Source organism: Myxocyprinus asiaticus, chromosome 34, assembly GCF_019703515.2.
Source record: "Myxocyprinus asiaticus isolate MX2 ecotype Aquarium Trade chromosome 34, UBuf_Myxa_2, whole genome shotgun sequence".
Lineage (NCBI taxonomy): Eukaryota > Metazoa > Chordata > Actinopteri > Cypriniformes > Catostomidae > Myxocyprinus > Myxocyprinus asiaticus.
The window spans coordinates 20,714,425-20,731,098 of record NC_059377.1 but is presented as its reverse complement, the minus strand read 5'-3'; the positions used below and the strand labels follow the sequence as shown (position 1 = coordinate 20,731,098).

Genomic DNA, 16,674 nt, shown 5'->3' with positions numbered 1-16,674 from the left:
ATATATATATATATATATATATATATATATATATATATATATATATATGGGGGGCATCATAAAATGGTTTGAGTTCCAGGGCTGAGAAAGAATGTTATAAGTAACATTGCCAAAACTGTTCTACATTACAGAGAAATACTAAACTGTATTAATGAACCTTTAAAATCAAAATTTTACAAGCGCACGCACGAAGCGAGCTGCAGCAACACCGTCAAAAGCGGTAATGATTCTGAATGTGTCGGAAAAACCAGCAAGGAGACTGTCTAAATATGTTGTTAATTTATAAAGAGAAATGCACATTAGGGTTGTTCTGACAGATGATGATCTCGGAGATCGACGATGGTCAGAGTGATCGCCAATAGCTGATGCCTTTGATGATGTCAAGACAATATTTGGCTCGTTTTCCCATTAATATATTACATTATTATTATTATTATTATTATTATTATCAAATTAATATTACAAATAATTTGCCAGTAGACACACAGACACGCTTGAAGAAACACACTTTATTATATTATTAAGAACAGATGACAGAAAAGCCGTCAATGCACATGTATGACACGCTGTTTGTATGGAGATGTGCAGTCTCGTGGAACACGCGCATATAAAAGGTTCTCATTCTTTCTTTGTTTCTGTCTTCTGATGTTTTTTTTTTGTTTGTTTGTTTTTGCAAGAATGGTATTGTCTATGAGTGCTGCAAATGACATCAGGCAACTCAGCTCAGGGGATGCTTTGAGTTCAGTTTGCTTTATTTCCACAGAGCAGTTCGTTGTGACCACAACTCTGCAGCCTATACATTTGTGAATAAAACATAAAATAATACAAAAACATGTTCACTTTGACCCATGATTTATATTTCAGTGATTATTGTCATCATTAATTTTCCACCTGCATGTTTAGACGGATACTTGTCTGACGGTAAATGGAAGGGTGGTTTCTTTGATCACTTCATTATTTTAATTGCTTTTTCGTTTCGTTTTGGAGTGCAGTTTAAATTTAGAAATGTATTTGATTTAAGTTTTTCATTTTTTTAAATAAATAAATTTAATTTTCAATGTAAAATCACTAAAGCAAGGATATTCACAGATCCCTCAGCCCGGGGGATGCCGATGTAATTGGATATTGCGATATATATATATATATACATAATGTCGTGAAGGAGGGAACAAAACTAATTTATTCACACATGAAAATAAATAAAGTTCAAAGTTTGAAATCAAGGTGTCTTGGTAATACCGTTGTTCGTCGGTTTCCTGTAGAGTTTTCAACCGACCGATCAAAATTTGGTCGACCAAGACTCTTCTTATCGACTAATGTTTGGTCAACTATTAGGGGGCAGCCCTACTGAAAACGTTAATATTGGCTAAATCAAGATATCAAATACAAACAGAATGGCATATGCATGCAAACACAAAACTGCTCGTATTGGTACTCGGTATTGGCCAGTGCCTAAAAACAGGTACTTGGTAGTTGTATCGGTCTTCAAAAATTAGTATTGGTGCATCTCTAGTATTTACCCCCTAATGTATGCCTGATAGGAGTACTACCGAGTAGAATTAGTGCATCTCTTATACATATAAATGTAGACAATTTATAGATATACGTATTGATTTTCTTGCAAATGAATAATATTTCCATCACCTCTTGCAGACGGGGTGCAACAGTTCACTTTTCTTGTGATGAAGGATATGAGATTCAGGGTTCCAAGAGCATCACCTGTCTGCGAGTTACGGACAGTTACGTGGGCTGGAGTGATGACCGGCCGATCTGCAGAGGTTTGTACCTTCTAGATAAAAGTTTCTTCAAAATAAATAAATGCAAATGTACCCCATTTATGCACCCTAAGTACTGTGTCATACCCATAATTAAAACCATATGTGTCACGGCAGATTTAGGCCCAATCTTTGAATGATTTTGTATCTTTGTGTATCCCTGCTGAGTTAAAGTGCCTTGATTAATGTCCTGACAATGAAAGAGGACATTAAGGAAAAAATAAAAAATAAAGAACAGGGAGATGAGAGAGAGGAAAAAGAGAGGATGACAGTAGATCTCTAAAGCAGATTTCCTAAGGAGGAGAAGATGGTATCGCTTAGCCAGTAATCAGCTTATTTAGCCTCACCAGGCTCCGATTAATTACTTTATTGAGCTTTAGTTCATTTCTAACTTTGATTGGCTCAGACAGCCCCCAGGACCTCATTCCTGCTGCAACTGTCACGTCCCCTTAGAGATGTGTCCACCATACTGCTGCCATTGCCTGAAAATTGAGGCATAAATTGAAGAGAAAGTCTTGCGTTTAGTACTCTGGTGCAAACTCTATGCATCTTAACTGCATGCAGTTAAAGCCTGTCAGTGATATGGAGGATAGATACTTGTGCATGTGCTTGCATATTATGCAAACAGAGATATGTTCTACTTTTGATAAGATTGTAGAAAGTCATTTACTTAAGATGTCATGTTGAGTAATACACTCTATTAGAAGAACATTCAGAATATGTAGACTGCCCTACAGAATCCTCTGTTAGCAGTGCTTTACCTTTCCTATTAAAACGACTTAAAGCTTGAATTGCAGCTGGTCCACGCTAGTTTGTGCAGGTTTTATGCTGATCTAGTTGGTAGATCATCCTAGCAATGTTGTTAACCAGCTAAATTTAGCCTAGCTGGTGAAGCTGGTGAACCTGCAGTCTTGCTGGTTAAGCAGCAACTCATGATGGAGACAAATGTGCAAAATACTTTAGCTGTGTCCAAAAGCTAAGACAGCTGCATTGCTGCCTAGTTAGTCAATGATTTCATGGACAGTGTTTTGCAGTGTTTCAGACAGGTTTCTAAGGCACTGTCTATTTTTATTTTTTTATTTTTTTATTTGAGCTTTACAGATTCAAAGCAAATATTGTATTAGTACAATGCTTATGTTTTGGTAAAAGGCAGCAAAGGATATATCTATGATGCCTTCAAAAAACTACATGAAGTCATCTTAGCAGACAGGGTGTAACACAAATATTGGATGTGGACGTGCCTTGTCACCTTCCTACCTCTGTATTCTGCCTCTTCCCAGTCCGCCTCTGTGTAGTTCCTTTGCTTTGTTACCAAACAGGGACTACATTTTTACAAAGTTGCATTTTCTCATTGATTCACTTCATGCTCACAAGGCAACATTTCAAATCAGACCAAAAGTCACATAGAAGCAAACTGTCCCTTCGTTGATAGTGTTGGTGTAACTGTTGAAAAGACCAGAAAAGCTGGTCACTACCAAATGCTGGCTGCATCCGAAAGCTGGGGGCAGGTGTCGCTGTCCTTTTCTGCATATCGCCGCACCCTTTGGCATATCACGGCACCTTTTTGCGGCCCTTTTCAGCTTATCGCGTCCCGTTCGGCCCCGTTTCGTGACCAGCCCACCTGGAAAAGTCCCGGTTCTCCCAATGGCCAGTCCACCCCTGGAACTTGAGATCTGAAAACGGCCAGAAACACACTCGCACACATGCAGAGTCATTTATACCTGCTCTCTTCTCCTTGATATCGATTAATTTCCCCAGTGCTGCACTGCCAGCTGTGGACAAGTAGTCTGTCATTAGAGTTACATATCCCATCTCCAACACCATCAGTCGGCTTTTCCACCGCAGACCCCTTAGGCTTGATAGTCTTGGGGAGAAAGTTAGTTGGACAGCTTTTTGATGGATTGCACCAGTTGCTTTTGTTTTTTAATTGTTTAATGATCAGTTTTTGGCATATACCTGTAAGCTTGTAGAAAAAGGAAAATGGACCTGGAATTGGGAAAACTGTCGGAATGACCAGACAGATCAAATTCCCTTATCAGCCCCATTACTCACGTGAAAAGGGTTATTTACCTATTGCCACAGAAAAAGTATTAATAAATCACTGTCGAAAGGAGAAAATGCACAATAACAATAATTTGTCCTTGAGGTTTCCACTCTCTGTTTAAATAGAAAGGTTGTTTCAATGATTTGCAGGATCTAAAAGGATCTTAGAGACAATGGCTTGCACAAGAAAGCAATACAATACATTTGTCTTTTTATTGGATATTAAAAAATAAAATAAATAAATAAATAATAATCTTCAAACCATAGGAGATCCTGAAGTAAACCAAATACAGTATCATGCAAGATGAGTTGTGTTTATTAACACTTGTTGTCAGCATTTTAAAAAAGTTGTTCAATCATGGTGATTCTAGGTCCTGTGGCCTAAAGTGACTCCTTTAGAAGGAGTCTCTGCCATTTTCGAAAAATCAAAGTAAACTCCCCAGTGTTTTATTCCATAATCTTGGTCTGCTATAGGGCATTTTTACATCTGCCGCTGCTGAAATTTGCTTTGAGAAAATCAAGGGTGTTAGAACTCCTGGCCTGGCTTTCAAACTGATCCAGTTCAGCCTGAATACGATTAACTTTAGCGATGGGAAAACTCCTCCAGAGTGTAGGAGTGATTATCAAATTGTACGATTGCCCTTGCAGCTTAAATACATTTAGTTTGTTTCTTATCCGAGTCCCTGCTAAAGGACATTGTCAAGTATTAGCATGGTTATTGTATTGGAAAGCATAGTAGTTAGGTTATTTTAGGATGTTTGTGTTACAATGATGCCATAGGGTGATATTATTGAAAACTTATAACCTAGTCTCATATAATGGATGTTATTATAACTACATTTTTGCAAACTGAGTTGTACATGCCACTTTCTACGTTTTGCTGCAGTTTGTCTCTGTGTGGCATTTATTAAAATGTTTTAGTAAAAATATAAGTAGGTAAATATTACGGTTATTAAATATACATTGTTATATTTGTGCATTTAAATTAAATGCATTAAACACTTGTGTACATTTAGTGAACAGTCAATTAAAAACATGCCTTGATTATTTTTAAATTTGTTTTATATAGTTCCTCTAATTGGAAAAAGGCATTACAGAGGAAATACCTAAATATTGACATATTACATGTTAAATATCACCAAAAGACTAAAATATCAATACATAATTTTAAGCTATTTTATCAAGCTTTATACCCCAATCCAGTAAATATTATGATTAACAAAAAGGTTTTAATATGCATTTATAATCAGCAAATCTGGATCTTTTTGTAAAAGAGACTCCGGAGAACTGAGGGTTAGATCCATGTGTGGTTTATTAGTAAAGGAGCAAATAGTACACAAACAGGCGAGGTTCAGGGCAGGCAGCAAACAAAGTATTAATCCAGGTGAACAGACGTAAACGAAGGCAGGCAGCAGAGAATCAATCGGTGGGTAAACAGGCAAGAGTCAAACACAGGCAGGCAGTAACAGAATAAACGCTCAGAAATGTTATCAAGGCAAAACAAGACTTTGCAAAGAGTTGAGATAGTGAGGTGCTTAATAGTCCTTGGAATTGGGAACAAGTGTGGGAGTAATCAGTACAGGTAGGCATGCTTGGAAGTGTAGTGCCTGAAGCTCTCAGAACTCGGGTGAGAGAGACCTCTGTGAGTGGAAGAAGTCCTTGAGTTCGTAACAGAGCCCGCCCTGCGAGCGGCTCCTGACGTGAGGTGGTATTCGGCTCCAGGGTCTTCCACGGGGTCGAGGGGCAGGTCTTTCCAGATGTGTCCTGTGGAACTCAGTGGTGAGTGTGGGGTCAAGAAAATCATCAGCATTGACCCAGGACCGCTCTTCCGGACCATACCTCTCCCAGTCAACCAAGTACTGAAGAGAGCGACCCCAACGTCTGGAGTCTAGGAGTTCTCAGACAATATAGACCTCCTCGCCATCCACGATTATGGGCAGGGGGTTTAGGATTATCGATCTCCTCCTCCTCCCCCCTCGAGCCACCAGCGGGTTTGAGTAGTGAAACATGAAAGGTGGGAGAAATGCGATAGTTAGAGGGTAGTTGGAGGCGATAAGATACTGGAGTGATCTGTCTTAGAATTTTGAAAGGTCCCACATACCTGGGGCTGAGTTTCCTGCATGGTAGATGGAGGCATAGATCACATGTTGAGAGCCAAACCCATTGACCTGGTATGTAGGCGGGATTGGGGCGTCGATGAGGATCTGTTCCTTCTGTCTCCTAACTGCCCTTTGGAGATGGACATGAGCTTGGTCCCACACTTCCTCGCTTCACCGTAGCCAGTCGTTGATGGCCGGTAGCTCTGTGGGTCCTCCTGACCAGGGGAATAGAGGGGGTTGAAAGCCCAGCACACATTGAAAGGGAATCATGCCCATGGACGACCTGTACTGAGTGTGGTCTGTGATGTGACTGTAGGGGAGTAGACTGGTTTTCGAGAGCGGATGAGATTATCTAGGCAAATGGCTAGGTCAATAAACTGGTCCAGGGTTCTCCCTACATCATGGCATGCCAGCTCAGATCGTAGCTCCAGATTGAGTCCCCTTCGGAACAGCAGTTTAATTGTGTCTTCTACCCACACTGTCTGAGAGGCGAGAGTGCGGAATGAGTACAAACTCGGCAGCAGTGTCCTTCCCCTGATGGAGTGAGTGTAACAGCTCACCAGTGTTCCTTCCTCCCTCATGGTGCTCAAACACTTCTCAGAAGCACTGCAGGAAATTGAAAGTGGTGAATCTCATTAGACCATATAGTGGTTGCCCAGTCCAGAGCCCTTCCAGTCAACAAGGAGCAAACAAAAGAGATGCGACTGTCCTCAGAGGAATATAGTGTGGGTTACTGCTTCACAAACATCGAACATTGCATCAAAAATCCCTTGCACTTAGATGCTGTTCCATTAAACTTTTCCGGGAAAGCAAGTTGTGGATTGGTGGTGAAGGTGTTTGAAGAGGAAGGATTATTTACCGGAGTGGGTTGAGATGTTTGTGGTGGTTGGCCCAGAGCTGGAATGTGGAGGTTTTGTAAAGTCCTTTCTAACTCCTCCATTAAAATAGTCAGCCATGTGAGTTGTCTCTGATGAACAACCAACATATTTGCTTGAGCGGAAACCTCAGTAGACAATTGGAGTGCCGCTGGATCAGTAGTGGGTGTAGTCTTCTGTAACACAGCCTCCGGAGAACTGAGGGTTAGATCCATGTGTGGTTTATTAGTAAAGTTGCAAATAGTAAGCAAACAGGTGAGGTTCAGGGCAGGCAGCAAACAATCAAAGTATTTATCCAGGTGAACAGACGTAAACAAAGGCAGGCAGCAGAGAATCAATCGGTGGGTAAACAGGCAAGAGTCAAACGCAGGCAGTAATAACAGAATAAATGCTCAGAAATGTTAGCAAGGCAAAACAAGACTTTGCAAAGAGTTAAGATAGTGAGGTGTTTAAATAGTCCTTGGAATTGGGAACAGGTGTGGGAGTAATCGGTCCAGGTTGGCATGCTGGGAAGTGTAGTTTCTGAAGCTTTCAGAACTCAGGTGAGAGAGACCTCTGGTGGTGAGTGGAGGAAGTCCTTGAGTTCGTGACACTTTTAAGCAGGAATCTGAGACAGCATATTATATTGTGAAGGTGAAAATTGGGGTCGACTGGCCTTGATGTTAATTAACTTTCTAAAGAATTTAGTTCTTTAATGTCACCCTACCTTATAGTGTTTGAGGAGAACTTTATGTGTGTGTGTGGAGGAGGTGGCCCTGAGGAGCTCACCTCAGACATAGCTCATTAAGAGCTACAGCTGGTCCCAGATCTGCAAAAACATTAATTTACTGCAAACACGCTGGTTGTGCCCTTCCTTCTCATTAGACACTGAGCACTTTCATTCAGGAAGGTATTTAAAGTCTTCCTGGAGGCCAAGAGAGTGTCACAAAAGACTTTAACTCAAAGAAAAGTCACATAAAAGTCAAGACCCCAACCAGTCATTGGTAAGGTCCTTGAAAATTCAGCTCACATACAGGTCCAATCAAAACCAACAAACAGATAGATTATTTCTGGTAACTTTAACAGTAATCAAGTGTGAAATATTGACTGCAGCCGAGGGCTAAGCTTTAATACGTGTCCTTTTTTTAATCATTGAAGACTTTGATACACTTCATCGGTCTGTAGGCCCACAAGACAATCACAGCTTTTGAAAATGTAATGGATGGGGGTATAGTTCAAAAAGTGTTGTCTAGAAAGTCTGTGAGCCTGTTTTTGGTGTATTCTGTGGTTTAGGAAACATAAAGAGTAAATGAAGTATCTGCGGTCTCGTTGCTTTTCCCTTTAGGTTTACCTTCAGAGTCTGGGTTGCTGTGATATTTACACGTACTGTCATTACAGGGCAATGACATTTCTTTTTTATTCTATTCTTTTAAAAGCCCTGTCAAAATGCTATGGCGACATACTCTATTGCTGAAGTGGTCCTTTATCCTATTTCCTTGATAGCCTATCATTAGACACAATAAATTATGATGATAAGGAGTTCTTATGTAAAGGTAAAGTGTGTAATTTGTTCAATGTTAGAATAATTTATCCTATACAAGCATGATATGCAGAGACAACTATAAGTAAGCCATTCATAGGTTGATTCCCCTGAAAAGTATAAACACTGCACCTCTTTGGCACTATCAAAACATTGCTCTGTTTGTATGACCATCCCAACCAGCCTGACACACCAATATTGGTTCAACCAATGCCACAATTTTGGGCAGGATATCTGTTTTACCAACCAATCAAAGACTGGGAAAGTATAAAAAAAATAAAAATAAAAAATAAAAAAAAAACTGTTTGAAAACAGTGATTATTGATTCAATTTCATTCAGTGGTGTTGGTCGAGCAGAAATTACATACTTCACTTTTAACTCTCTGAAATGTTATAGTAAACAGTATGGTTTGTTCAATTGTGTTCTTTCAGCTCCTATGTGTGGGGGTCAAATTCGTGGACCTAATGGCATTATCACTTCCCCAAACTTCCCAGTACAATATGACAACAACGCTAACTGCACTTGGATCATCACAGCGTCCGACCCTTCCAAGGTAAATACTTTGAAAAACATGAAACATTTGTATGAGTTCTGCATCCCTGGCTTCAAGCTTGCAATATCTGGAAACGCTATTTCAAGTGAAATCTTATAACTTTAGGGTGCAGGGAAAGGATCCATATATATATATTGAGATATGATAAGAGTACAATATCCAGATATCTACACACTTATAAAATATGAAACATTGAAAGTTCTACTGAAAGGGAATGGGAGATAATGGAAATAGTACAAAGAGAAAATAAATGGGAACTGCATTGAGTGGATACCATGGGAGTGACAAAACTGTGGCACACTTTGTCACGACTTTGGAGGCTAGTTCAAGGCCATTTCCTGGCTCACTTGCCAGATTTTTTTTATCTAGTTTCAAACAAATGCCTTTACATATCTCTCCCCTCATCACCATGACTCAGTTGGGAAAGAATGGAAGCGAGAGATGGAGTGAAATGGAATGAGGTGGAGTGAGTTTATTAATGCTCCCTGGTTTTTCTGTGACCCCGATCCGCTCTTTTATCCAAACAGTTGTGCCTCACACTGTCATGACTAGAGAGCGGGGTATGGATGAAGATAGAACATTGCTGCTTTTGCTCTTTACAGACGTAATGACATTGTTTTTTCGTTCTGACACAATAGCAGCCAGGGAAGACATGAGGTTAGCTGTGATACTGAGGCAGAACCAGGGCTGTATGAAATGTACCTGACAATATGCTTTTTATTTAGCTGCAACTGGTTTGGTGCCCAAGCAAAATACTCTACCCCATGTGGAGAGACCCCAACAGCTGTTAAAGCCTTTACCATCACAGCTAGCTACAGTTTGACATAATTTAGCATTTGACGATGCATACTGAATATTTAAAGTTGATGCAGGTTATTTTTTTCTACAATATGTTAAAATGCTTTATCCTTATCCAGTTGCAGAGACAACTCTATACAAGTAAAAAAAAAAAAAAAACAGTGCAAACACTGCGTAAAGCATTGTTCTGTTTGTCAGAGCAGTCCAACATGTTGTTATGGGTTTTGTATACTTTATTGTCTTTTCTTTTTTGGGGGGGTTTTCATGTTTTTGGTTTTTATGTCATGTCTGTTATTCATCAAAGAGCTGTATATAAACAAGGGGCTAACAAGAAAACAACACAATCTAGTGAGAACCAATCACAAAACAAGACTTATCCACAAAACCAAATAAATTAACAAGTCTAATGAATCAGTGACAAGACAGGACTACAAAATGAAGGGGAAACGAGCGCACAGACAAGACAAGACAACAAAAACATTTTAAAATAAAAGACATGGCATAAAGATAAAGATATAGTAACAGTTACATATGTCTGCTTTTGGCTCAGTCAGTTGTGTGAGTTTGGGGACGGACTACATGTAACTGGCTATTTAGGTGGAATTGACTATTCTGTCCAAAAAATCAAATAATTGAAAGTCACTTTGTTATTACCATAAACTAAGCTGAAAACCAAATAGCCCTCCTCCAAAATACAGAGATGTAGTTAGAATCACCCTGGCACCAATTGAAATGAACTGGGCCTCAAACAAGACACCAAAATATGTGGTGATTTTTGATCACACTTCACTTAAGGTGTATGTGTGTGTGATTATTAATATCAGGCAGACCCTCCCCTCCATCCTCGGTGCACCAGCTAAGGAGTTTCACCTTAACAGTAAAATAATTATCCAAATGGACCATTCAATAAATTAAAAATATGTAAGTTAGAGGGAGCTGGTTATCTGATTAATCTGAAGGTTTCATGAATTTCGGCCTAACCCTTTAGAGCTCTTCTGTATCATCAACGCAAGGAAGACACAGTTGTAATAAAATGAGTTTTATTTACAAAAAAGATAAACAAGAATAACTAACAAAAACTACAAAATGGCACTAATATGCATAAAGATACAATCATTATTACATTTTTATATACCAGTGACCAAAGTATTTCACTGAGGTCTTCTTTAACCGCACAAACATGGAGAATAATAATATTGAGTCATAAATTTAACAGAATTGTCCTTCAAAAGTGTCAGAGATATAGGCTAAAAATAATATGTGCATAAGTTACCGGGTGGTAAAAATTAAATAAAAATATCATAACCAACTAAATTCAACTCATTACATGAAGTAGCTTCATACACAAACTCTGCCATCGAATAATACATTTTATAGTGTATGCTTTGAAAATAGTAAATAAAAAAATAAAAAAATAGGTGCTTTTTATCGTTTAGAGTTGCTGTCTGCTTTAGCAATACATTTTTTTTTTTTTTTGACTGCTTAAAAATGTTACACATTAAATTCATCAAGCTATTATGGACCATTTCAAGCTGACAGCACTGCGTGGACCATAAGAGACAACAGAAGCCTACATGTGTGGATACATTATGCCTAAAAATACTTAATAGACCAATATTAATACTATATTTCTGAATTTTATTTCAATATGTTGTTTTTAGTAAACTGTAAGAGACATGATGTGTGTGACTCAGTGAAGTTCTTGGTTTGAAGTTCTTAACACAATGAAACCACAATGCGAGCACCGCCTTGGCTGCACAAATGGTATGTGCGATTTTACCAGTTGTCAGGTCCCGTGCCTTGAGGTACTGCCTTATTTAGCTGTCTTCATGTTTTCAGCATGCCAGCCACCTCAGTAATCGATGTTAAACAGTAGTCTTTGTAGTAACATTCAAGCGTATTGGTTGACTGATGAGTCTGACTGTGCGCGTGCTCGCTTAACATGGTGAAACAACTCTGGCTACATCTATGACATCAGGGGGTGCTACAGCTGCATGCAGAAAGAGATGTGTTCATTTATTTGTGTTTCATTATTTTTATTTTTTATTTAATTTATTTACTTTTTTTTCATTGCATCACAAATGGCATGGACTTGGCTGGACTCAGATAAAAATCCAGAGTCCCAAAGGCTCAAGTACGAGCCAAGTCCGAGTAAAAATGCATCCGAGTCCATGCCAAGTCCATTATAATTGGACTCATGACTTGGAGTCCGAACTCGAGTACCCCAACTCTAATAATTAGTAATGTGATTGTTTTTTGTCAATGAAGTAATTAGTAAAGTAATCTGATTACAATCTTATAGAAATAATTATTAATTTGTACTGGATTCATATTTTTTAAGTAAAATACCCAACAATGCCAAAATGTTACTGGCTAAATAGCCCAGAGCGAGGACAGTAGATACCTGTTTGGATACCATTGCAATTTTTTGCAATTCCATTGGGAATAGTGAAGAGATATTTGCATCTAATCAGCCAAATCAACCAATTGGCCCGTCTGCTTGGGAGGGTAGACACATGTGGGTTACCTTCCTTGTTACCTTACCTTCCTTCCACTATAGCGGGGTTATCGCTATCGGTGGGGCGCATGGCGACTTGTGCGTGGATGCCACATTGAATAAGATGCTGACTGTCTTGGATGTGGAGGCAACAGAGTTTCACCCTGCATCACCCGGGTTGAAGCAAGTAACTGTTCCACTGTAAGGAATTAGAGAGTATTGGTTATTGGGCATGCCAAATTGGGGAGAGAAAATGGGGTAAAAATAAATAAGTAAAATATAAATAATAATAAGCCATATAGATGAAATGAAACTTCTGAAAGTTCAGGAAGCACATGAAACCAATCTGTAATGCCACAGTATCAGATAACCTGGAGGTACATCTAAAGATGCTTTTGCTATTCAGACATGCCCATTCTATTTATGCCATCCCTGTTGCCTAATGACGGGTGTTGGAAAATGGCTGAGCTTCTAACTAAAGAATGAGAGAAAAGAATGAAACTCTGCAGGGAAGCAGCATCTGGAGCCACAGAGGGCTGAATCCCCCTGCTCACAGACAAACATTAGCTCAGAGTCTAGACACCGGGTTTCTTTCTTAGATGGAGGGATCCCCGGAAGGCATAATAATAGAAAATGAGTTGTTCATGAGAAGGCATGGCTAAATAAAGTGCAGATTTCCATGTTCCAAGTGCCAAATGCAGTGCATAATTAAATGGTTCTACCACTTCAAGATATGAGTTATAACATGCAGTGTGACCAATTAAAGAGTTTATCTGTCCTGCTGTAGCTATAATTGAATATTGTGAATATAGCATGCATGTGAATAAATGGAAAGAAGCTTTGCATATGGGGCCATGATCATGTTTCATGCTCTGCCTATGAGTTTCTGAGAATCGACTTGCTGGGTGCAGCCTTTGCATCATATTCCCACAATAAGTAATTTGAAGATTGCCCCACCCACAGAGCTGTCAGTCATGATCATACATACTGCAATCATAATGCAACAGGATACAGTGGGACTCACTTGAGGTGGGCGGCACACCTACTGTTGAGGGGGTATATTGAGAAAAGGAAGGATCAGAGGAGGGAAAAGAGGATGAAATTCTGTTTACTGGTGGTATGACCTAAAATGCTGCCACCCCACCCCTGGCACTTCATGTCGCGGAGTGTGTTTACTATAGAACAGAATGCAATTTGCATTTATATAAGCTTTTTCATTGGGAGTTGGTCTCGGAGCTCTTCAAAAACATTACGAATTTGGTGGAAATATGGCAGACAATTTGAAATGGGAGTAGACAGTGTATTTTGTTTATTTTATTCATACTTTTTTCACAGTGTTTCTTTTTCTGTTTATCAGCTATAAGCATGGGCAAAGTGAAGCATGCCTTCATATTTAATTGTTCATCTTTCCATATCTCTCACCTTTCTCTTTCTTACAGCATATTTCATCTGGGAGAAGAATGAGAATGATGCACCTTTGACTCATCATTTTCAAATGCAAATGCATAAATTAGTTTGTTGTTTTCTTTTGCAACTGCCAAGCAAGTTTGTCTCCTCTTTTGGCCATTGTGTACATTCTGAGAATTACAAGTTCCTTAATAAAAGTATGAAATGTCTGATGTCTCTGCTGAATGCATGAATTTGCATGCCGACTCATGGTTTATACTGGTTAGTGATGTTTGGTGCTGGTCTAGCTGGTGTCATGACGTTCACCAGCAAAGAAAATAATGATCAGCCAGCTGGTTGACCATGGAAGTGTTTCTGGTTAGGCTATTTAAGGAATAATTCACCCAAAAATTAAATTAGTACATTAGTACAGAAATTTAGTACAGAAAACAGTACTTATATACTTTTTAACTACAAATGTTTGCTTCTGTACATCTCTGTGACGCGCACTCATGAGAGGGATGACGTAAGCTCGTTGGTAAGGTCACGCGTCACGTGGAGGAGGAGGCAGGAAGCACGTCATTGTTTACAAGAGAAACTTGTACAGACCAAAGACCAAGCTTCGTTCACAAAACAAAACAGTCCAAAACAATTTCAAAACAATATATATATATATATATATTTAATTTCCAAATAATAATAATAATAATAATAATAAAAAAAATAATACTCCAGTAAATAACCATCCTTTTTTTCGGAGCAATGCCGTTGCATTATCTACTTGTGCTTTTTCTTTAGCAGAAGTATATAGGCTATATGACTGTCAGGATGTCACATATTCCCTGTTTTTGTGTTGACTTTTATGTCTAAATTCTTGTTTAGTTCCTGTTTCCTATTATTTTGTAGTCCTTTTGTAGTTTAATTTTATGATTGGTTTTCCCCTGATTGTTTTCCCCAGGTGTTCCTCGTTTCCTTGTTTGCCCATGTGTATTTAAGCCTTTGTTTCCCCTGGTTTCTTTGTCAGTCTTCACATGTGTTGTCATGTTTTGTGCTTGGTTTCCCGTGCTTTTGTTTCATTCTACTCTGAGTTACTTTGTTTATGTTTGGTTTCCATTAAAAGCTGCATTTAGATCCTCATTCCACATCTGCCTCATTACAGAAAGACTGACCATCCGAAATGGATCTAGCAGCGTGCTTTGTCCAGTTGAGCCGAGCAAACTTACCAATTAGAGAGTACTCTGTCTGTTTAGCACCATTGCCAGATACACAAGATTTACTGATTCCCACTTGAAGTCCTTGTATCAGATTGGTCTCCTAGCTCACAAGTGGAGGGAATTGCCGGAGACCGGTTATTACACGTGGGAGGAATATGGGGGGAGTTAATTTTAGAGACATTCGCTTCAGAGGAACCTCCTCTCTCAACCCCGGTTCCGGTTTCCGATTCTTCCACACCTCAGCCTGTTCCATGTCGTGTCACAGCAATGCCTCAGCCTGCTCCATACCATGTCTCAGCCAAACCAGAGGTCGTTCCAGAGTCTCCGCACATGCCCACGACCACAGAGGTTGTTTCCCAGTTTCTGCCCATGTCCTCGACCACGGAGGTCATTCCCGAGTCTCCTCCCATGCCCACGACCACAGAGGTCGTTCCCGAATCTCTGCCCATGCCCACAACTACAGAGGTCATTCCCAAGTCTCATCCCATGAACACGACCACGGAGGTCATTTCTGAGTCTCTGCCCATACCCATGACCACAGAAGTCGTTCCCGAGTCTCTTCCCATGTTCACGACCATGGAGGTCATTTCCCATTCATCCAGGACTCTTTGTCTCAAGCCTGCCATGGCTCCGCCCTCCACAGCTTTGCCCCTCGAGCCTGCCATGGCTCTGCCTTCCACGGCTTCGCCCCTCGAGTCTGCCATGGCTCCGCCTTCCACGGCTTCACCCCTTGAGTCTGCCACGGCTCCGCCTTCCACGGCTTCATCCCTCGAGTCTGCCATGGCTCTGCCTCCCAGGACTCCTGACCCAGTCCCCACCTTGAGGTCATCTCCTTGGTCTCCTGGCCGTCCGCCTGATCTGCTCTGGTCTCCCTGGTCTCCTGGTCGTCCGCCTGATTTGCTCTGGTCTCCCTGGTCTCCTGGCCGTCTGCCTGATCTGTTCTGGTCTCCTGGCTGTCCGCCTGATCTGCCTTGGTCTCCTGGCCGTCCGCCTGATCTGCTCTGGTCTCCCTGGTCTCCTGGCCATCCGCCTGATCTGCTCTGGTCTCCCTAGTGTCCTGGCCGCCCGCCTGATCTGCTCAGGTCTACTTGGTCCTCCCTGACTTTTCCTTGTTCCTCTGCTCCCCTTGCCCCTTGTGCCCCCTTGAACTACCTGTTTTCCCCCACACTCCATGGCCAATTTGTTTTAGTTTTTTGGATCGTCTGGAATCCGCTCCTTAAAAGGGGGGCTCTGTCACATATTCCCTGTTTTTGTGTTGACTTTTATGTTGAAATTCTTGTTTAGTTCCTGTTTCCTGTTAGTTTGTAGTCCTTTTGTAGTTTCATTTTATGATTGGTTTTCCCCTGATTGTTCCCCAGTTGTTCCTTTGTTTCCTTGTTTGCCCATGTGTATTTAAGCCCTTGTTTCCCCTGGTTTCTTTGTCAGTCTTCACATGTGTTGTCATGTTCTGTGCTTGGTTTCCTGTGCTTTTGTTTCATTCTATTCTGAGTTACTTTATTTTTGGTTTCCATTAAAAGCTGCATTTAGATCCTCATTCCACGTCTGCCTCGTTACACAGGAATTCAAGTCACACAAGTTGTAGTTAGTGAAACCAAGTGCGAGAGCATTTACTGAGATTCACCAGATTTACATTGTGAGATCAATGGTACAGGTGATAACACACAGAAGAGAAGCTTCACAAACTGAAGAAGAGGTAACAGGCAAAACAGCAGGGTAAGCACTAAACAGATATTGACGAAGATCAAGAGCAAATACAGACAGGTATATAAACACTGCGTGAGAGTAGCGCAGTCAAACTACAGTAAAGTCCTTTGTGTGAGACTTGACAGTGAAGTGGTGTGAAGGTGAGTTATTTATGCAGGCAGTGATGAGCGAGTGAATTGAGTGCAGGTGCAGTGAGTTTACATCATGATG

At 40.3% G+C, this 16,674-nt stretch overlaps 1 protein-coding gene across 1 annotated transcript in view; it reads left to right on the top strand.

The window, feature by feature from the left end:
- Positions 1-16,674, top strand: part of LOC127425333 (CUB and sushi domain-containing protein 2-like) — a 463,524-nt gene that overhangs the window by 239,265 nt on the left and 207,585 nt on the right. The window contains exons 9-10 of the mRNA XM_051671189.1: positions 1,654-1,778; positions 8,744-8,865. Of these exons, the coding sequence (XP_051527149.1) occupies positions 1,654-1,778; positions 8,744-8,865 (247 nt within the window). The remainder of the gene's footprint in view (positions 1-1,653; positions 1,779-8,743; positions 8,866-16,674) is intronic.